Raw genomic sequence first — 23,443 nt, 5'->3', positions numbered from 1 at the left:
AATTCCAGCTACTTGGGAGGCTGAAGCAGGAGATTTGCTTGAACCTGGCAAGTGGAGGCTATAGTGAGCCAAGATTGTGTTACTGCACTACAGCCTACGCAACAAAGGGAGACTGTCTTAAAAAAAAGAGTGTTATTTTACTAAGGTCAGCTAAGATAATGGAGTAATTTAGGTTGTGCAAATTAAATTAAAAAGTGAGCAATTTTGTGCTCTTTCTTTTTACTTACAAAAGCAAAAACACCTTATAGGATACCTTATTATCTTCTCTTTGCCTCATTATCAAAGGAGACAAGAGATGCCAATGAGAGAAGAAACCCATCACTTCTTTGCTATATTTTTGTTTCACCATCCAGCAGCAAAGGTGGGAGCTGCAAAGGAAAGGACCAAGAAGTCCTCTGAAATTTCTAGAACATCTGCACAGGCTTTTGGGGTCAGATTCTCTTGCTTCTTCTACTCTTACTGGTTGTAAGTTGTGGAGAGAATGTAGTACTCAGTCAATTCAATTCTCTGGATCCGTTGGGTAGAGCAACATGCCTATTTCCAGCCCTGGTGGTAGGAAGTTCTACTTTCTAGTCAGACCTTTGTGTCTCAGGCTTCACCATCCAGAGCTGCATTTCCTAGAAGATTAAAATTTATTAGAAAAAATTTGAACAGAGGGTAGTTTCTGGCCATGTTAACAAAGGCAGTGTGAGTGGGAACATTGAATAATTAACTAAAAATAAGCATTAATAGCATTTTCTTTAAAAAATTTGAAATCTCAGTTTATTTTCTTATATCACAGGGCAAATTTGAAACTTTGACACTGACCATTAAAGACAAGTTTTTTATGTTTTTAGATGTAGCTTGTTTTGACCTGCTTCCAAATACAGGCACTTTATAGAATCTGAATTGTACAATTGAATCCCAATGTGTTAGGAGACACCATTGAGATTCTGCCATTGAAGCAAAGAAAAAAGACTGTGAAGTTTTACCAAATGTCAAAAACTGAAAAGAAAATTTATGGAATCCAAAAGCCTAGTAGCTTAGATCTTGGCTAAGTGAATCAATGTTCAATTTACAGTCACGTGATATATGCCACCTTCCTTATGGTAGAAAGCTTTTTTAGGGTAGTGTGATTCTGCATAACTCAGTAATATTGTCTTTTATCTTTCTTGTCTGGTTAAATAATGTGAAAAACAGATGCATGTAAATAATGCTAGAAAATGTTCGATAATATGCAAGTGTAAGATTTTTGTGTCTTAAATTTCCATGTTATGCAAACTTCAAGTCCACTGAATATATGCATTTCAGTTTGGCTGGACAAGAATTACACTTTAGTGTAGGGTTCTGGTTGATTTGACTGTGGTATATTCTCCCAGTGGAATGCAGAGCTACTGAGCTCTATTGGTACAGATATGCAAAGAAATAAAAAATACACTTTTAAAAGGAAAAAGCAAATTGCACAATAGTGCATACACTACATTTTTGAACCATAGAGGAAAGTAAGAATATAAGCTTTGTGTTTGTTTGCATTTGCATAAAGAAAAATTGGAAACATATACAGTAAGGTAATAAAAGATGTTATCTGTAAGGAGAGGGGTAGGGGCAGAGGTAGACAGGAATGGGATTGTAGTATTGGGATTGCTGGGTTGAATGGTAATTCTTTTAGCTCTTTGAGGAATTGCCATACTGCTTTCCACAGTGGTTAAACTACTTTACTCTCCCACCAACAGTGAATAAGGATTCCCTTATCTCTGCAACCTTGCCAGCATCTGTTATTTCTTGACTTTTTAATAATAGCCATTCTAACTATACAGTATGAGACTGTATCTCATTGTGGTTTTGATTTGCCTGTCTCTAGATTTTTTAACCTCATTAATTAATGAGGGAACTACTAAGATGTTATGATTGGTTCAAAGGAGAAATCTAAAGAACCACATAAATAAATACATACAATAAATACAGAAATTTTACAAATAAATGCAAAAACCACTCAATATTCACAGGATACTAGTCAATTATATTCCACTGAACATCACAGCTTATTTTCATTTCTACAGACAAGAATAATTTGTATTCATTTCTATTGCATTTCTATGGATAAGAATAACTTGCATTATTGTAAGGATCTACAATTTGTGAAGTAAAATAGAATTGCTGTAATGTCTCAGAGAGAGAACTTTATCAATGAATTTAAATTATTATGGCTCATTTCAATAATAGTAAAAGTGAAGTATCAATTGTATGACATTTAGAAGACTATTACTTTTTGCAACTCTAGAAACATGGTTTTAACTCTCGTCACAATAAAAGTAATTCACTAATATTTATAAATTGTTACTCATCTGCAAGAGGTAGATAATAATGAAAATCAATACCTGCTACATGTTGTTGTTGTTTTTTTCCCCATTGGCTAGTTTTAAGATAAGATTTCTTTTCTTTCTTTTTTCTTTTTTTTTTTTTTGAGATGGAGTCTCACTCTGTCACCAGGCTGGAGTGCAGTGGCGCAATCCTGGCTCACTGCAACCTCCCCCTCCCCAGTTCAAACGATTCTTCTGCCTCAGCCACCCGAGTAGCTGGGACTACAGGTGTGCCCCACCACGCCCAGCTAATTTTTATATTTTTAGTAGAGACAGGGTTTCACCATGTTGGCCAGGATGATCTTGATCTCTTGACCTCGTGATCCACTCACCTCAGCCTACCAAAGTGCTGGAATTACAGGAGTGAGCCACTGCGTCCGGCCGTGGCTTGTTTCTTAATTGGAAGTATGAGGTTGGAGTTTTTGGTGAAACTTAAAATCCTACTTAATTCTCACTGCCCATTTGCTTTGCCAATTTATTCATGACAGTTTTTTTCAATGTCTCAGGTGCTGGGAACTTAGTGCTGGAGACATCAAGTGGATTTATCAAGCACCAATCTTAGCAGCTATTGGGGTAAGTTTAAAAGTTTGTATAGTTAAAAAAGAGATGAATAATTAAACTGCTGCTAAAACCCAGAGAAAGTGTGCCTGTCATTGCATTCTGCAATAGATTTGAGAAACTTACATGTATAGCAACAACTGTTGGGAGAGTCTGGGATAGAGATCAGACTCTTATTGTGACTGACACTGAGACTCATGCGGAAAGCCTTCTTTTAATCAGCTAGCCCTTGGGGTCAATTGTGAGACTTCAAAACATCTATGAACATTTATATGTTTTGGGAGTTAGAAGGCCCTAAGTCTCCTTTTTATTCATTATATTATTTTACCATTTTAACATTCTGATCACTTGGTAGTAGGTCAGTATGATAGGAAATGAAAGATGAAATAGCAGGAAAACACAGAAGTTACTGACAGAGAATGGTAATATGATATATAAAGTATTCCCTAAGGCTTTTATTTGGGATACTTCCTCTAAGGAGTTAAATGGATCCTATACCAAGAAATATCCCAAATAATTCTATCTAATAGGATAGAATATTAGAATGGAAAGTAATGGCAAAAAACACAATACTTTTTCACTAACCTAATAATAGGGAGAAAGACTAGAGTCCACAATGCATGTTGCACTGGGCGTTATCTGCCTGTAATATCTCCAATGCACATTGCATCTATGTTGCAAAGGAAAACAAAATCACACACTTCTTTGTATCTAATAAAACTTATCAAAATGTTTACTCTTGATCTTCTTTGAAGACTTTAAGGAATCAGCTTCTTTTGATTTGTTAAAGAAATTATGCTACTTTGTGTTTTACTGCTGTTCATGTATGTAATACATGTTACAAGCATTTTAAAAAGAGAATTACTATCTCAATAATAAATTTAAATTATAAAAAAATAGCAATTTGATTATTAACTAATTTCGATGTTTTTCTTTGTTCCCCAGTTTCATATTCTTCTTGTTTTCTTTTGGACAGTGTGTCACTATTTTCTCAGAAGGGTAGCTATTGATGTGGTTGAGGTTTTGTAGGCTCATCCAAAGAATCAGATAAGAGCTTATTTACCTCATAGGAAAAATGCATAAAGAAAATAGGAGAGGTCAAAAGGAATCCTCATTGTAGAAGCCCATTGAAAGAAATGTTTAGAGAGGGAAATAAAATATAGAGCACTCTTAGAGAAGCTATTTTGTAGCCTTGCTAAACCATCCTATTAACAAATTGATTCTAATTCCATATATTCTAGGAGAAACTAAAAAATGGATTATGGATAAATGAATGACTTAAATGTATAGACACCTGTAATTTTAATTTTTAATGTAAATGAAATGCTGCTGTATTAATCTGGTGATAAACAATCCTAGATCTACAACTATATCCCTGAGAGACAGCAATGAACTTAAAGATAAAAATTAACTGCTCAGATTTCTTTTTTACCCATTGGTACTGTACTTAATCCGTATTTATTATACTTTCAAGCCTTTTACTTTCTTCCTTTTTAATTCCTCATCTATGTGTTTGCTCCTCAATATCTTGCTGTTATCTTTTTAAGGGGACAATCTATATCTTATTACTTTTTCTTTGTATTTAGTGTCTTGTACTGAGACTGATCAATAAGAGATAATGCTCTTAAATTTGCCTACATTTTAATATGATTATATAATGATTACATTTGATTTTGTATTTGATGAAAATGAAGGCAAAATCCAAGAGATCCTTGTAAAATTACCAGGAATTGAAGCAAAGGACAGTGGAGAAAAGGAAATCCTAGGGCATTTTTTCATGGAAGTGACTGATTTTTATCCAAAGCTTTATAGTTTATTTACAGATCAAAGTCACGCACGTCATCAACAGGGATGAAAAATTTATTTTCTGAGGTTTCTAATTTGCAGTATGAAACAGTAAAGCTAGGTGATTAAAGGGCTTCTGAAGATTCACCATTGGTGATGGAGAAATAGAAGTGACAGCACACTCAATAAACTTTGAAGAAAATTCATATGGAAGGCCATTTCCATCTTCTTGAGCTAAAATTATGACAGTTCTAAGCTAAGAATTCTGAAGTACTTTTCCTATATTACAAAGTTCATTTAATCTCAAAAATCACAGTTGAGATTCAAGAATAGCTTTCTGTTCACTGACAGTTACCCTTTTGTTTCATGATTACAAGTCAGCGTTATCACAATTCCCTTGAAGGTTCTTAATGTACTCATAATCTGCTAGTGGATCTGAAAGTTTTCATAAAACGTCAAGAATTGGATTTGAAATAAATATTTTACTTATTTTAATCAATAATTTAAAGAAGGCTGAGTTATGAAAGAGAAAAACTGAAAAAGCAAGTAGAAAACTACAGGAAAGAAAAAATAGAATTATAAAGAAAAACTCCAAGGTGGAATTTTCAATTCAAAAGGGGAATACCTCAAGAGACAAGAAGACACACTTCAAGAAAAGAGAGCTCCTAGGAAAGAGATGTGCCCCTTCTGGGAATAAGACTGTGGAAGGCCTGTGTGGATAACTGTATGGTGTGTAACACCAGGTAGTTAGATTGCCTATGGTAACAGTTCAGAAGATTAACTTAAAGCACATACAGAAATCCTGGAAATCCAGGGGTTTGGAATATACATAGTGAACTCAAGTTGATATGTTTTAAAACCTGGATTCCAAAAATAATGATTATTTTACTTAGAATGCCAAGACAAGAGCTCTGTAAGCACTACTGACTTTCAGGAAAAAAAGTACTTTAATATCTGCACTGGAAGTAAATAATAAACAAACATGAGCAAAGATGGTAGTGATTAATGGGGGACATTTATTCCTCGCCGATTGGCAGGTTGTATGAGAGCATTCCAATGGTCTGCGCCAGGGTCGAGTGTGGGTGTAGAATAGTGTCAGGCGCTGAGGCGACAAAGGAGGCAGGGCCAGACCCTGAAGGAGTTTCTAAACCTCACTAAAGAATTGACACCTAATCCTGCAAGGGGTGACAACCAGAAGTTTAGACATTGGAGAGTGAAGGAATCAGGTTTTTCATTTGGAAAGATCTCAGGGCTTCATTGAAGCTGGCAGTGGAGTAACCACTGTGGGTGTCTCCTGGGTAGGGTTTTAAGCCACAGTGATGGCGAGTGGAAAGGACATGGGTCTGAGAGAGTTAGGGTTGTGGAATTCTGAGCACTGTCCCTTTAAACTCGGCATACACATTTTCCTCATTTCCGTGACCTGGTCCCTTTTTCCTCCCCCATCTCATGTCATGTCATCTTCTTGGTCCTGCTGCCTCAGCTCCACACAATGGCTTTCTTTAGTTCCCTAAACATGCTTCATGTTCCCACCTCAGGGCCTTTGCATGTGCTGTTCTGTATACCTGACATGCTGTTCCCCCTGCTTGTCCATTCTTCCTTCAGGTATCAGCTGATGGACAACCTCTTCAGACAGCCCTTTTCTGACCACTTGACAGTGTCACCTTGGTGACAGCATAGGCTCTGGGCCAGGCTGCCTTTTTTTGAATCCTAGGTCTGCCCTTTTGTCAAGTGTACAGGCTGAAATTTTATGGTGCAGGCTGGCCTTGGGAAAGTTATTTAAACTCACAGTCCCCTTTTGCCATCTGTAAGATGGGAATAATAGTGTAGATTACAAGAGTTAGTCATTGGACTGAGTTAGGAACAGTGGCTGGCACATAGCGCTGTAAGCATTAGCTATTATCATTTTTACTTTTCATGTGTTGATAACTTATCCACACTCCAGGTAGACTTCTCCTCCCCGCAACACATTAACTTAAAAAATGTCTCCATAAAGTCATAAAAATAATATTGGTTTCTGAACCGCAATAAGACTAGCACATTGTGCCTTGTATATCAGTAAGTGGCCGTTCCGACCTGAGGGGACTCCCAGGGACGATCTGGCTTCCCAGACTCCACGGTCCCCTAGGATGACACCATGAGTGCTCCTGTGTTTGTGCACAGGACCTTCTGATTGCAGAATGTCCACACTTTTTGTATCCTACAAAACCTGGCATACCATTGGTTTGGTTATTTTTCAAAAGGCTGTAAAGTTATCTACACAAAATGATATAATTATTACCTCTTGTTGGTGAGTAGAGTTTATTTTTACCGTTTTGTTAAACACTTTAGCATTATCCATTTTAGGAGTATCAGAAGGCCTTACTTTATGATCGAGAAATTGATATTTACATTTGAAAAAAGCTCTCACTTTTGTAATTTTTCAGGTAAACTATTCCATGATTCACCTTCTATTCAAACACAGTAAAATATGATGTGAGAAAGTGTAACATACTGTTTTTTCCACTTTCACCTCCTTGCTTCCTATGTGAGGTCCTGTTATTAAATGCAATAAATACTTGATTAAAAAGAAGCATCTTCCTAAGTACATTTCTTGATCTTCCCCGTAACTTGCTGGCAAACCAGGCAGATAGTAAGTTAGTGCCCCTGTGATGAACCTGACGGGCACGCAAGGTCTCTTCTCTCCAGGACTGCGTGAAGATGTAAAGATGGGGGAAGCTCTGCCACACCAGTGCATGATCTGTCTGTCCAGCCCATTTGAAATGCACGTGGACACGGTATGAAGGACTAAGGAGGTCTGCCCTTTCTTGGAGTGATGCCAAATGTGTCACAGTAGTGACAGCATAGACTCTGGGCCAGGCTTTCTTTGTTAGTCCTGCCCTTCTGTTGAGTGTGCAGGCTGAAATTTTACTGGGCAGGCTAGGCTTGGGCAAGTTTTAAAAACTCAGGGTCCACTTTTGCCACCTATAAAATGGGAATAGGCCAGGCATGGTGGCTCCTGCCTGTAATCCCAGTGCTTTTGTAGGCATAGGCAGGAGGCTAGCTTGAGGGCAGGTGTTCAAGATCAGCCTGGGCAACAAAGCAAAACCCCTAATTCTTTTTCCAATAATGACTGTACCTACTCACATTCATATTAGCAGAGTACAATTATTTTTTCTCTCCATATCCTAGCTAACATTTATCTTTTGTCTTTTTGAACTATCAATGGCCATTAAGCCATTCTTTGTTTTTTGAGAAAGGATCACTCTTGTCACCCAGGCTGGAGTGCAGTGGTACAGTCATGGCTCACTACAGCCTTGATCTCCTGGGCTTAAATTAAATGATCCTACTGCGTCAGCCTCCTGAGTAACTAAGACTACAGGCAGGTGCCACCATGTCCAGCTAATGTGTGTATTTTTTGTAGAGATGTGATTTGGCCATGTTGCCCAGGCTAGTCTCAAACTCCTGGGCTCAAGCAATTCACTCACCTCCACCTCCCATAGTGCTGGGATTACAGGTGGGAGCCACCATGCCCCGACTCATGAAGCCATTCTAACAGGTTTGAGGTGATAGCTTGTGGTTTTGATTTGCAGTTCCCTGATCATTAGTGATGATGATCAGTTTTTCACATACTTGTTGGCTATTTGTAAGTCTTTTTTTTTTTTTTTTTTTTTTTGAGATGGAGTCTCGCTCTGTCACCCAGGCTGGAGTGCAGTGGTGCAATCTCGGCACACTGCAATCTTGCCTCTTGGGTTCAAGTGATTCACCTATCTCAGACTTCTGAGTAGCTGAAATTACAGGCGCATGCCACCATGCCTGGCTAATTTTTGTATTTTTAGTAGAGACGGGGTTTCACCACATTGGCCAGGCTGGTCTCAAACTCCTGACTTCAAGTAATCCACCCGCCTTGGCCTCCCAAAGTGCTGAGTTTACAGGCATGAGCCACTGCACCTGGCTAAGTCTTCTTCTTCTTTTTTTAATAGTTTAATCCATTTTGGTAGCTAACTGACAGGAACAATACAGACAAACATGTACTTGTATGTAGGATTATTTAGAAAAGTATAGTGAGTGGATGGAATTTACTGTATGATAAAAGTGCTGCAAACACAAGTTAGTTGCTGTCAAGAAATTTGTTTTTTAAAAAATCCAAATGCTGGCATTGTTCAGAAAAATTTAACAGGTCTATTTATAACTGTTATAAAGGTGCACTGCTGAAAATTGTTCAACTGAAGCATTTGGTGTGTATTAATACTTTGTTTCCATGCATTTATATTACAAATTTACACACAAATGAAAATGGAAAAACTACCAATACCTGATTTCTGTTCCCTATTTTTTCACTCACAGTCATTTACTTAAATGCCTTTTGAGTCCATGGGGGTAGTGGCACGGGGAATTTAACGCTCAGAAATACCAGTGAGAGGAGGAAGCTTTTAATTTTTTTTCTTTGAGAATGAACTGTTTCCTATCATAGTGGATTCTCAAGCAAGTTCTCCATGAATGCAGCATGGATGTCTTTTGGCATAATTGTTGCATATTTGACCTGGACTACACACAGCTCAATGTCTCCAGAAAGGCCCACCTGATAGATCTCAGTTGCTTCTTGTAAAGCACAAGTAGCTGCACTCTGGATGTGCCGATCTGTTCTGAAGTCCTTAGCAGTTTCTTGCACCAGATGCTAGGAGGAAAGTTTATGAATTAGGCATTCAGTGGACTTGTGATAACATCTAATTTCACCAGTGCCTTGGTATCCAGCCTGCTAACGGTGAAGTTTCTTCACCCCTCCAGTAGATGGCACACTAGCCTTTGTAGTTTTTTTGTAGATTGCTTTGAGGGCAATCTGCATGGCATAGAGAGCTCCTTCAGCTTCTCTTTCAGCTAGACTTGGTGAGCTAGAGCTGTATGAGAAACGTCTATTCAGCTCCTTTGCCCATTCTTAAATTGGGTTGTTTCTTGCTATTCAGTTGTCTGAGTTCCTTATATAATTTGTGTATTAGCCCCTTATTGACTACATGGTTTGCAAATACTTTCTCCCATTTCACAGGTTGCCTTTTCACTCTATTGTTTCCTTTGCTGTGCAGAAGCATTTCAGTTTAATGCAATCCTGCTTGTTCATTTTTGTTTTTCTTGCCTGTGCTTTTGGTACTTATTTCTAAGTATTTTATTGTTTTTGTTGTTATTGTCAATTGATTTTTTTTTCTTAATTTTCTTTTTGGCTAGTTCATTGAACAATTTGTTCAACATTTCAACTGAATTCTTTTTATCAGCTAGATTTTGGCATCTGCCCCAAAGAAGCAGGTGCTTATGTTCCATCCTCCTTGGAGATGTCAGACTTTCCTTAAATTTTGGGTTAATTGATTATCTTGTAACTTTGTTTTCTGATGCATTTAAAAAGTTAAAAATAATTTTGTCATATTATCCAGCATTTGTTTGTTATAATGGTGGGAGAAAGGGTTTTTTTCCTCCCTAGCTTTCTACTATCAGGGAAATATAATTTAAAACAAAATCTTCTCCATAAAGGTAACAGAGAAAGAAAACACTTTTACTATTAAGTTATTAAACCAGAATGTGGTGTGCATTACATGCAATCTGCTAAGAGATTGCAAAGAGAAAGAAATGTCATTCCTTTGTATAGCCAAGCAGTTACAACTCATTATATACAAGTTTTCAAGAGAAACAATAACTAGTTTTCAAGTAAGAGGGACTTGACAATACTATAGGCCACACATGATTCATCCTAACTTTACCTGGTAGTTGGGGTGACCACCTGTTGTGGCTAAGTAGCTTTATTGGAGAAAAAAAACAAGCTTGTCATTGCTTTATGGCAGGAGGAAGTTTTGCAACTTCAAAATAGGGGCCTATCGAAGTTAAACTCCTACTCTACAAAAAGGGATGCTTTCTCTCTTGATGTTTGCATTTCAAAGAGATGGTTCCTTGGTCCTTGAGAAAGATATTCCTGGGCCATAAGGCCTATCTAATCTTCAAAAGGATTTATAAACATATCAAAGAGATGAGAAAGTACATACTCATTTTCTAAGGTAAATGCTCTAAGAAAAAGGAGGAAAGGGAAATCTCTTCCCCCATTTTCAACACGAAGCCTCTTGCTTTTTAATTTGTATTTGGCCTCACACCATCTCCTAAGCAGCAGATGACATCTCTGGGTTAACTTGATCATGCAATGGTCTTGCAGTGATTTCCAGCAAAACTCTCCTATGTATTTTCCTCCTGGGATTTCAGGCCCACATTCTTAGGGACCATGCAGCCCACATTCCTCATTTTATGTTAGAACCAGTCTGTAAAGGGAGAAATAAACCCAGAACTTAACTTCCATGTGTTCAGAGTGTGGTACTCCTTCTTCTGAGTTGTTTTGTGCGATGAAGCCAGGAAGAATAAAAATAATAATAGCAACAACAAACATGACATAGTTCTCACAATGTGCTGGGCAGTGTGTTAAGCATTTAATATACATCAATGTATCTAATTCTGCCAGTAACTCTATATAAGGAAACTGTGCAAGAATACCCAATATTAAGTGATGGAGCCGGGTTCTGACTTCAGCATTAATGTCCCTACCCAACGAACTCCGTGCATTTATAATAAAATCTAACATCTCTGATAATCCAGCAAAGATGTCTCACTTGTGCCTGTGCCTCTTTACACACCACACCCTGGTTGTGTCGTTTCAGTCAGTTGCTTGACCTTGCCTACCTCTTTTTCTCAGGTCTGTTCTACATGCCCCACTGTACTTCTAGAAGGCTGGAATGTGCTTCCTTCTGTGCCTCTTTCGAAATACTACTTTTTCTTTGTGACCTTGATGCCCTCCAATCTAAATTAGATCACTGGTTATAATCTACAGGGCACAGTAAGGCTTTTTCTTTTTAACATCATATTGTATCATGTCTTTCATTGTGGAATGTCCATGTTGTCCACCATAACTGCAAGGTTTTTGTAAACAAGAGCCATGTTTTTTTTTGTTTTTGTTTTTGTTTTCTAAACTTATGATACCTAGTGCTTAGCTAGTTTCCTGGCACAGAGTGGCCACTCAATAAATACTTGTTGGAAAAACAAAACATGCATTAAAAAATAAATATCCTGGGGAACTGAGAAGAGGAAAGATGCAAAATAAGAGCACAAAGCAAGTAAAATTACAGTACTTGTGAGTCCATTTTATGCAATCTTTTCAATTTCTATGGGAGAAAACTACAGCTCATGCAGATAAAGTTCACGTGACTAGTGTGATGAAACAAAGAATTTAACATGCATTTTGTGACCACATTCTTTTCACTTGCATTCCAAAACATGCCAAACTGTCTTGAATTTATGGGAAAAATCTTTCCATTTATATGGCTATGTTCATAGTTTTAAAAAATAGCTTAACTTTAGGATATAAGATTGTTTTTTAGTCATACATTACATGTGGCATGGTTTTATGTAAATATTTGTACCATATGTTCTAACAAAAAACTATTTGCCCAGAATTTAAAATCCAAATTAGATCCCTTACTTAATTCTGTTTTAGGCTATTATAATACTGTAGACTCTATTAATTTGATGTTTATATATCTAGGAGTAAAGTTAGATAAATTATGGTCAGAATTTCTAAGCAATATATGAGATAAACTAAATTTAAGAGAGTAAGGGAACTTGTTAAGTATGAGCAGTCAGAAGCAGTCATGTCAAGAGAACTGATTTTTAGAGATAATCATAGATTCCAGTAAAAGTTTGGAAGGAATCACTTAATTTTGGAATTGTAAAATCTATGATATAGCATTGTTGTTTTCTGTTTTGTTCATGTGTGTTGAGAGTATGTTAAAGAGAACTAGAGTCATTGGAAAATACTTAATTTTGTTCTGAAAATAAATGTCCCCAAATTTAATCATTTATCAGACACCTGTGCCATCTTGATGTTGATTTGAGGATGATTTTAAAAAATTTTCCCTGTAAGGTCAAAATATAAGGGAAATATTTCCTAATTAACAATAGAGCATGATGCTTTGTTTTGGTTCTGGGACTCCTGGAGCATCATGAGAAGGCATAGGGATGCTCAGTCTGAAAAGCAGGAGATGCTGCAGGCAGGGCAGCTGGCCTGGAAGAAGTGGGAGAGGTGAGATTGATTAATTCAATACATTCTGACCAAGCTGGGGCACTGACCGAGACATGAGCACCTGCATTTGCACTGATGTCAACCAAGAGGCATTGTAACAGCTGAAACAAAATAAAAACAGAGACATAAAAATACAGATTGGGAAATAGTGCCTACTTACTCTTAGGCCCTTATGAGAGGGCCTTGAGAATGCCAATATTATGGTGTGGAGAGTGGTATGGTACTAGCAGAAACCTGAGATCTTGAATTTACAGGTTAAGGAAAAGAAAAGGAGAAACTCTGTGGTATTTGTCTTTATTTAAATATTTCCTTCAGGCTGTGTTACTCTTCCCATTCACCCATCCTTTCATCCAGCATCCATTGATAGGTGATCAAATTGTCTTTCTAGGCCCTGCCCAAATTTTACCTTTACCAAAATGTCTTTGGTATGGTTTGGCTGTGTCCCCATCCAAATCTCATCTTGAATTCCCACGTATTGTGGGAGGGTTCTGTGGGAGGTAATTGAATCATGAGGGCAGGTCTTTCCTGTGCTGTTCTCATGATAATAATAAGTCTTACGAGATCTGATGAGTATATAGAGGCAAGTTTCCTTGCACAAGCTCTCTTCTTTTGTCTGCTGCCATATGAGACATGCCATTCACTTTCCACCATGATTGTGAGGCATTCTTAGCCACGTGGAACTGTAAGTCCATTAAATAATTTTTTCTTCCCATTCTCAGGTGTGCCTTTATCAGCAGCATGAACACAGACTAATACAGTAAATTGGTACCAATAGAATGGGGCACTGCTGAGAAGATACCTGAAAATGTTTAAATGACTTTGGAACTGGGCAACAGGCAGAGGTTGGAACGGTTCAAAGGGATCATAAGACAGGAAAATGTGGGATAGTTTGGAACTCCCTAGAGACTTGTTGAGTAGCTTTGACCAAAATGCTGATAATGATGTGGACAATGAAATCCAGGCTGAGGTGGTCTCAGATGGAGGTGAGGAACTTGTTGGAAACAGGAGCAAAAGTGACTCTTGTTATCTTTTAGCAAAGAGACTGGTAGCACTTTGCCCCTGCCCTAAAGATTTGTGGAACTTTGAACTGGAGGGAAATTATTTAGGGCATCTGGCAGAAGAAATTTCTAAGCAGCAAAAAATTCAAAAGATAACTTGGGTGCTGTTGAAGGCATTCAGTTTTATAAGGGAAACAGAGCATAAAAGTTTGGAAAATTTGCATCCTGACAATGCAATAGAAAGAAAATTCCATTTTCTGAGGAGAAATTCAAGCCGGCTGCAGAAATTTGTATTAGTAAAAAGGAGCTGAATGTTAATCCCCAAGATAATGGGGAAAAATGTCTCCAGGACCCATCAGAGGTCTTCACAGAAACCCCTTCCATCATAGGCCTGGAGGTTTAGGAGAAAAAAATGATTCATGGGCTGGGCCCAGGGTCCCCATGCTGTGTGCAGCCTAAGGACTTGCTGCCCTGTGTCCCAGCTGCTCCAGCCATGGCTGAAAGGGAGCAATGTAGCTATCTGGACATGGCTTCAGAAGGCACAAGCCCCATTGGTAGTTTCCATGTTGTGTTGAGCCTGCGAGTGCACAGAAGTCAAGAACTGAGGTTTGGACACCTCTGCCTAGACATCAGAAAATGTATGAAAATGCCTGGATGTCTAGGCAGAAATTTGCTGCAGGGGCAAGGCCCTCATGGAGAACCTCCGCTGTGGCAATGTGGAAGGGAAATGTGGGGTTCGAGCCTTTACACAGAGTTTAAATACTGGGGTACTGCCCAGGTGGTGGGGGGATATACCCTGCAAAGCCACAGGGACAGAGCTGCCTAAGGCCATGGGAGCCCATTTCTTTCATCAGATAACCTGGATGTGAGACATGGAGTCAAATGATGTCATTTTGGAGCTTTAAAATTTGATTGCCTCACTGGATTTTGGACTTGCATGGGCCCTGTAGCCCCCTTGTTTTGGCCAATTTCTCCCATTTGGAATGGCTGTATTTATCCAATGCCTGTACCCCCATTGTATCTAGGAAGCAACTGACATGGTTTTGATTTTACTGGTTCATAGGTAGAATGGACTTGTCTTGCCTTGAATAAGACTTCGGACTGTGGATTTTTGATCTGATGCTAAAATGAGTTAAGACTTTAGGGGACTGTTGGGAAGGTGTGATTGGTTTTGAAATATGAGGACATGAGATTTGGGAGGGGCTGGGGTGAAATGATATAGTTTGGCTGTGTCCCCACCCAAATCTCATCTTGAATTTCCACATGCTGTGGGAGGTACTGCATGAGAGGTGATTGAATCATGGGATCAGGTCTTCCCTGTGCCATTCTTATGATAGTGCATAAGTCTCATGAGATCTGATGATTATATAAGGGGAATTTTCCCTGCACAAGCTCTCTTCTCTTGTCTGCCATCATGTGAGACATACCTTTCACCTTCCGTTATGATTGTGAGGCATCCCTAGCCATGGAGAACTGTAAGTCCATTAAGCCTTTTCTTTTCTTTTGATATGTCTTTATTAGCAGCATGAAAACGGACTGATACAGTCTTCCTTTGTCTCTTAACAAAGTTAATCTCCTATATTTTATTAATCATCTGATGAATAAATATTTGAGTCCCTTTTTGTTTCAAGAATATTTCAGAGTCTTTTTTTTTTTTTTGCATTAATCCTCAAACAACTTTCAAGTAGGTATTTTTATTATTCCCAGTTTGGGTTCAAGAAAGGTTATATAACTTGCCTGAGGTTATACATTTAGAAAATGCTGAAGCCAAGGTCAAACCTGGGCAATGTGGTGCTGGAGCCCACAGTTTTTGCTCTTTCTTGCCATAGGATATAAGCTAGAGCAGTGTTTCCTTATGTAGGGGAACATACCCTGGTGCATGAGAGGACTTAGGTGACACATGCAAGGTCATTCAGCAGTATTGAATCATATATGAATATTGGTCCCTTTCCAACTCTTCTAAACACATCAAGGAGAAAGTTTTATTTTGGTCTTGGTCTTGAACAACTCTGACATATGTAGTGTCTTTCTCTGGGAGTGGGAGGGTGGTAGGACAGACAACCCAATCTAGATAACATTTCATAAGGCTTTTTGTTTCCATCGTATGCATTTCATATTTGTCTCTTATTTATAGCAGTTTCTACTGGTTCTCTGTTTATGGTTAATGGTGTGAAATTTAAATTTTAAGAATGTAATGAAAGTTGACTGAAGAAAGGTATGAAATAGACAATAGTAGGTAAATAATATCAATATGGCAAAATCATGATGATGGCACCCTAAACGACCTATTTGGAGGTCACTGAACTAGAAAAATTTCTTCAACAATGAAACTGAAATTACACAAAAGTCCTGGCCAGTGTAAGCAGTGGGTGTTCACATGGTTGTGGGTGGTTGGTTGTGTTTTATGTGATCAGACACTTTAGAAGTGTACCATATGGCATTTTGCTTACTAGCTCTGTCTCCCTGTGTGCTCTTCATGGGGAAGGATAATCTATTCTCTTATTTTTCTAGAATAACTGCTATTTATTGGTACCTAGGAAATATTGCCTGAATAAAAATATAGATATATATTTAATAATATTATTTATTGTGGATCATAAGATTTTTTGATAAGCATGCCACATGTAGGTACCTTACAATCATTTAAAATATAGTTTCCTTCATAGTTAATTGAAATAAATATATCAATATTATTGTTTCAATTTTATGACTGGCAATACTGGCACACAGAGAAGTATTTGACTTCGAATTAAAAGGTTTTGGAGCTGGGGGCACTCTTAGATTTTGTTGAGTCTCACTAACATTCTATTCTATAAACAGTCAAACTCATATCCAATGTCATACAGGTCATTAGTGGAGGAGGTCCAACTTATAGTTTTTATAAGAGGGTTGGTATTTGTGTGAACACATGTATGAATCCTGTGTGAACCCTTACCAGTTGCTGACTGTACTATGATTTAGCCCCTTTTAAAATGAAGTTTTCTAAAAAGGAAATTGGATATTCTAATATCTACTTCATAGGGCTATTAGGACTATGTAAGATTATTAATGTGCTGAGTATAATCTATGAAAAGCATTCAATAAATAGACTACTATTTATTGGTGGTTCCTGCAGTAGTGATACAGGCTGATCTAAATGGTGGTTCATGTAGTAGTGATACAGGCTTATCTAAGTCTTTCTGTGGCCATCGTGAAGTTCAGAATAGGGACGAGAAAGCACCAAACTCAGTCTGGAGGGCTTAATAAAGGAAACAGCAAGAAGGTGAGATTTGAACTAAATGTATGAAGGAAGAGTAGAAATCACTCACCTAAATCACTTAATAGATAAAGGGCAGAGAAGAGCTTTCCTGGCACAGAGATTAGTCCCTGACACGTGGGCATGTTATGTTTTCTATAGCTGGAATGAACAGTGCATCTGCAGAGTGTGCAGATCAGACTGTGAAGTTGAATGGGAGAGGACTCATGTGTCATGCTAAAGCACTTTTGAATTCTCCTTAAAATTGTGATGAGACATCAAAATATTTTAAGCAGATTAGTGAGCTGATTAGATTTGGGTTTTAAAAGGAAAACTCTAGCGGTATTATGATGGATGGATAAGATGAACTAGTTTGGATGTGCAAATGTCTAAGAGAGATACGATTTAAGTGCATAGTCCTATTTGATTGATTCTGACATCTATATGAGGGACTGTACTCTTGATGCAACCTTCCAAGAAAGAGACAGGAATTAGAGTTGCATTAAAATGGGAACAATTGTAAACAACAGTCAGCTGCTGATATGAGTAATGGAAGGAGATCGGTGTTGCAGCAGCTGGTGAGCTTGGGCAGCGAATGTGATGGTGATCCATGGTTTTTGCTATTTGATGGGAGTTAGTCCCACATATCCCATTCACTTAAATCCATTTCTTTGGAGATTCTGTAAAGTCTCAAAATATTTTCCTTTACAATGAGTTGATTCATCCTAGCTGAATTAAAATGTGAATGTGTAATAAGGAGGACTATTTTTTTTAAAGAATCAAGACAAGATAAATATTGTCATAAAATGTAAATGTATAACTAATTTAATGACATATTTTTAATGCTTGAATAATAGAAATTTCTTCCAGGGTCACCTTTCTTGTAGTATATACATCTAAGCAATGCTTATAGAATGGGAGTAATAAAAGAGAAAATCCTAAACTCAGTGTTTAATGCAACCCTCTACTGGCATTAAAAAAAAAATAGAAAATTAGGGTCTGTCACTCACTGAGACTTTAGAATTCATGTGCTTATTTTCCATAGTAGTTTAGGCAGTAGTTCATTTTATGGCAACTCCATAAAAATAAGACATAGACTCAAAGAATGTTCAAGTTGGGAAGAATTTTGGGGATATTTTGTCCGATGTTTATCTGACAACATTATTGCAGAGATTTTGACATTTAAATAATGCTCCAGAGAACTAATGTAACTGTGACAGCTTATGGTTTGCATTAGTGATGTTGATGGGTATTAGGAATATATGGGGCAGTGGTGATTATTTCTTTTTCCGGTCACTTTTTATTGACATGTATTTACTTATTTTAGATGTTTATTTCATCATGCCTCACATCATCATTGTGTATCCAAGCTAAGAAATAATCTTTCTGGTCAATAAACAGTTTGTTTACTTGGCTTGCTCATCGTATGAGTAATGATCAGATTTTAATATTGAATGACTAAGCAAGCAGGTGACTCGAGGAAGCTGCATACTACATAGAGTGCATTAAATACAGAGCTGCAATTTTTTAAAATAAATGTTTTGTTCTGCATACATGTCACAGGATATCTTAGGCAATTCTGGTGGAAGGAATCAGATGGTATTTCTAACAAAGGCCTTTAGGAATATTTCTAACAAAGGCCTTTAGGAAAAATAAGTCTAAAAAATATTATATCTAGTACACTTTTCAGAATATGAAAAGAAAGAGACGAACAAGGTACATATTTCTCAGCTGCTGTTGGGTGAATGATAAATTTTCTCCCAATTGCAAGGAGAGGCAGTCACCAAAAACAAAGGATGGGGATGAGAAGGATGACTGATAATGAAGGAATTTTAAGAAAAATGGATAAAAATTTAATCTCTGACCTTTGATACAATTGTAAATACCAAACTGATTTTTCCCTAGAGAAAAATCTTCCCTTCAGAACTCCTTTTCTTTTCTAAATCAGTTAGAAATATATTTTTAAATGAAATTAAAGTTTAACATTTACCATAGAAACTGTCTCCAAGTTATAAATTGAATTCCAACTGTTTAGAAATGAACTACATATTTTGTCATTATATTTGTGATACAGATAATCAAATTATAGTATATGATGGAGATCAGAGATCAGAGAGTTTATTACCTGTTATGTAAAAGTTCAGCATTTAGTACCAATATGCAAATAAGCAAAGCAAAAAGAAATTCTTATGTTTGAATATTGAAAAATAAGCCAAAACATTGGGCGAGCAGATAGGATGTATTTACATTTTCTCTGAGGGAAACGAATACATAGCATCTCTTTTGGCTGCTCTTATTCTAAACATGTTAAGCTATAAAGCAAGGGAGTGAGAGAGAACCTTACTACTGTGGGAGACTGGGGTAGATGATGTGACCCTAGGTCTGTTAGACAAGTGGGTCTATTGAAGAACCCCATAATTAGTCAGGATCTTCCCACCTGGGCACAGGATGCTGAGGTGCAGGCTCCTATCCCTGGAGATGTTGCAGAGAAAGTCTGCTCACTGCAAGCTCCCTAGAGAAGGAAGAATGGGCTGCATCAAGCAAGCTCAGTATGTCTTCCCACATTTACTTATTGAATACTCAATCCTTCTCCTCCAGGGATGGAGAATAAAGGGGAGGACAGAGAAAAGATGGACATATCATTTGAGCCCCTTCCCTGAAAGGAAACATCAGGAATAGGGGAAGAGCACTCCTGCCCAGCCCGTATCCAAAAGCAAAGGTAAAAATGGCAAGTGTAAAGACATGATTTTATAACTATTTCATAAGTTACCTTTTCTATGCCTAAATTTTGGCTTCTTCCTATGATTATATCTTTTGCGAGTTATGCCTAGAAGTGAAAATTCTACATTGAAGGGGAATGTGCTAACTGACCTCAATATAAGTAGTGTTTACAGCACGCATATCTCATTCACCTATTTATTCACTCTCATTGGACAAATCTTGATCAAACACCAAGAACATTGCAGGCCCTGTGTGAGGCAATGGAGCGGAGAGAGGAGAGGAGAAGATAGACACCTATTTCTTCTCCCACAGCTAAAGCTTAGTGAGTGAGGCAAACATTTAAACATAACAAATGCTTCTGAGAATAGGTGACATTTGACTTGAACCCTGAGAACTGACCTAGGAAGGGAAAGTGAGTGGAGAGAGTAAAGGGTCCAGGCAAAGGAAACTCCAGGAACCAAGTGTCAGAGACAAGACTGCTTGAGTAGCTTCCATGGTGGCTGAAATGTTTTCTTTGTTTTTGTTCATCTGTGGTTCACTCTGAACAAATCTTTATATTTATTTAAATCATTAATTACAGACTGCATATTGGGTATAGTATATACCAGTCAGGTGATGGGTACACTAAAATATCAGGAATCACCACAAAAGTACTCTGCAATGTAACAAAAAAACCACCTCTACCCCAAAACTATTGAAATTAAAAAAAAAATCTTTAATTGAAAAACAATTTGATTTCTATATTTGTATTATTTCGAAACCATATTTAAACAAAATTCACTCTATGTGTTATTAGCTTTAATGTTTACTAAAGGTCATGTTATTCTAAGCCTTCTCTCTTTTTAGTAATTGCTTTGTTTTGTCTGTAGTTTGCCTCAAGCAAAGTCTTTTTCTTTAGGAATTTTATATAAAACATGCAGGAACTCTTTAATGATTTTTTTTCTTAGAATTATGTCTTCATTAAAAAAATTATACCTCCTTCTCCTCTTCCTCCTCCTGCTACTAAAAAAATCACCAGAAACTTCCTCTTTGTCTTATTCTCTTTTATTTCTTTTGCCTGGTATAAAATGTCACCTTCCCATTTGCAGACTCAAGTCTTCCTTTAGCGCAAGAATTTTCTTCTGTTATGTTTTTATTGATTTATTCTATTTGTTGTCATCTTTTCTTCAGAAAGAGAAATAATCTGCCATTGGACTCTTAGTTTCATGTCCTCCAGATAGGCATCTTATACCTTATATAGCTCCTCACACTAGTCTTCGTTCTTCTCTTTTTTTAGTGGCTTAAAAGAACACGCATTTGTTCTCTTACAGTTCTGGAAGTCAGAAGTCCTAAAATCAAGGTGTTGGCAGGGGTGCCTTCCATATGGAAGTGCTAGAGGAGAATCCTTATCTTTTTCAGCTTCTAGAGGCTGCCGGCATTCCATGATTCTTGATGCCTTCCTCCATCATCAAAGCCAAAAGTGGAGCAATTTTCACTGTTAAAGCCCTTGCCACACCCTCACTAAAATGCCCCTTTTCAAACTCTCAAGTTTCTGTTCTTTTCCCCTCCCTTTGAGAGGATTCTTCAACTGTTTCCTAAGTTGCTGAATTCATTTTTTTTTTTTTTTTTTGCTTTGTCAGACCTACTGTTTGGTGTTCTAATACTGATTTTAAGATTTGGTTATATTTTAGATTCCTTATAATCTTTTGTTAATTCATCCTGCTCTTAAATTTCTGTCTCCATCTTAGTCTACTATTAACTCAACTCTATTTTATGGACACTATAGTGCAGTGGTTAAGAGTATAAAGTGTGAATCTAGGCCACATGGGCTGCATTAAGGCCCTACCACTTGCAAGCTGTGTGGCTGGGCAAAATATGTGGAATCTGTAACTCAGGTTCCTCATCTGTGAAATGGGAACAAGAAAATGCCTGTCTCATAGAGCTGCTGTGAGACTAAGAGTCAATTCATTTACAATAGTTAGTAGTCAGTAACTTAGTTTCTAATGAACCCATAAGTCTATATTTTTCTGAATATTCAGAATAATTATTTAGAATTTCATCCAGATGTCGCATGTATCAATATATGTGTATATATGTATGTCATGTGTGTATTTTGTTACTTACCTTTTAAAGCATCAATTTTTACTCAGTCTTAATATTTAAAAATTCTTAATTCTTTCATAATCAATTTGCTTGCCCTTGAACATATCTTCTCAGTTATTAAATGGATGAACTGATTGGCCTGTGTTTCCTTCAGTCAGTTTTCTGGGAGTGGGGGTGCATATTTATTTAGTGTAGTCTACTAATCTAAAGACAGAGTGCTTGGTCCTGGTCCTTTTATAAGGTGAAGCTTAAGGTTGGCGCGTCAGAAGCCATCTATACTTCTTCCTTTTCGAGGATAAGGCATGACAAGTAGCAATCCAGTTGGTATTGCTCCACAGCTTTTCCAGCTTCAGCTCCTACCACTTAGTCCTTCACACAGCAGTTCTACATATCATTCCCCAATATCTTTATCACAGCTACATTGCATTGCCAGGGGCTGTTGTCTTAAAGAGACAGGAATTAATGGGGCATGAAGTAAATTCTGTCATTCAGAAAGTAGCACTTGTGCTTCTTTCTCAGTGACCTGAGCAGTACTCAAATGGCTTTTCACCTTCTTATTAAAACAAAATCTGTCTGTGAGCTTCAAGTTGTAGTGGGTGAAGATGGAAGTCCTCAACTCTCATGTTTTGCATTTTTTTGTCCTCCTGATAAAAGGTATCAGATGGTGGTTAAGGATTCACAATACAGAGTCACATAGACCTGGTTCAAATTCCAGCCGATGGGTGGGTATTCAAGGTTAAAACAGTTAATCTCTTTGAGCTAGAGTTTCTTCATCCATAAAAAATGGATGTAAAAAAATAAAAATGTCTCCTTCGTGTTTATGTAAGGTTTTAAACTAGAAAATGTTCAGTAAGTGGCAGCTATTAACAGCCTGGAAACATCCCTTTCCTTTCATCAGCTCACAGCCAACTTTGTTTTTTCCACATGTGTGGGGCTCAAGACCTAGTCCTGAGTTCTTGAAGAAAGTTGTGATTGTTGAGAGGTGCCCACAGGGTAGTCAGTGGTAGGATAGCAGAGAGGTTGGTGGGGTGTTCAGGGCTGATGCAGTCAGCTGAATTTCAGACTGAGACACACAAGTCCTCTGATAACCAAAATTCTCTAACTTCTTGAAATGATTCAGGACTCTGCAAGACAAACTATCCCAGGAACGCAGGGCTTGATGGCTTTCTCTTCTGGCCCCTGTTCTGGCATGGACACAGTGCCTGCTGTTGACAATCTACATTTCCATTATTCCTAATCACTAGCACTTTCTGGACAGCTGACATCTCCCTGAATGGAGGGACCCAAGGTTTCAGGCCTCTATCTCCTTATGACTCCAGACCTGGAGACATGCTCTTCATCTTCATTTTGAATGTCTTCACTGATCTTTGAGGTCCTCAGACAGAAAGGGGCTTATTCCTTCAACACTCCACTTCCTCACGTTTTAAAAGCTAGAACTTGATTATCTCTAGTGGTATTCACACTTATAACATTTTAAAAATCAATCTAATTGGCTACACTGAGGACCTTATATAGCATCTTACTTATCTTGTCTTTTTTTTTTTTTTTTAAAGGAACACCTCATATCACCTTCACCCAATACTTTTCGTACATCATAGACAGAGAGTATCCCCAAATTATCTCTATTATTCCTCTCCCTAAAATA

The 23,443-nt window shown here is 37.6% G+C and overlaps 1 protein-coding gene across 1 annotated transcript in view; it reads left to right on the top strand.

Annotated features, from left to right (window-relative positions):
* PTH2R (parathyroid hormone 2 receptor) overlaps positions 1 to 23,443 on the top strand; it is a 102,138-nt gene that overhangs the window by 64,205 nt on the left and 14,490 nt on the right. Inside the window, exon 9 of the mRNA XM_032278415.1 lies at positions 2,846 to 2,912. Within this exon, the coding sequence (XP_032134306.1) occupies positions 2,846 to 2,912 (67 nt within the window). The remainder of the gene's footprint in view (positions 1 to 2,845; positions 2,913 to 23,443) is intronic.

The sequence above is a fragment of the Sapajus apella genome, unplaced genomic scaffold (genome assembly GCF_009761245.1).
Source record: "Sapajus apella isolate SASKATOON/1434 unplaced genomic scaffold, GSC_monkey_1.0 scaffold10, whole genome shotgun sequence".
NCBI classification, from domain to species: Eukaryota; Metazoa; Chordata; class Mammalia; order Primates; family Cebidae; genus Sapajus; species Sapajus apella.
Note: the sequence above shows the minus strand (reverse complement) of the source record. Positions and strands in the feature narration are given on the sequence as shown.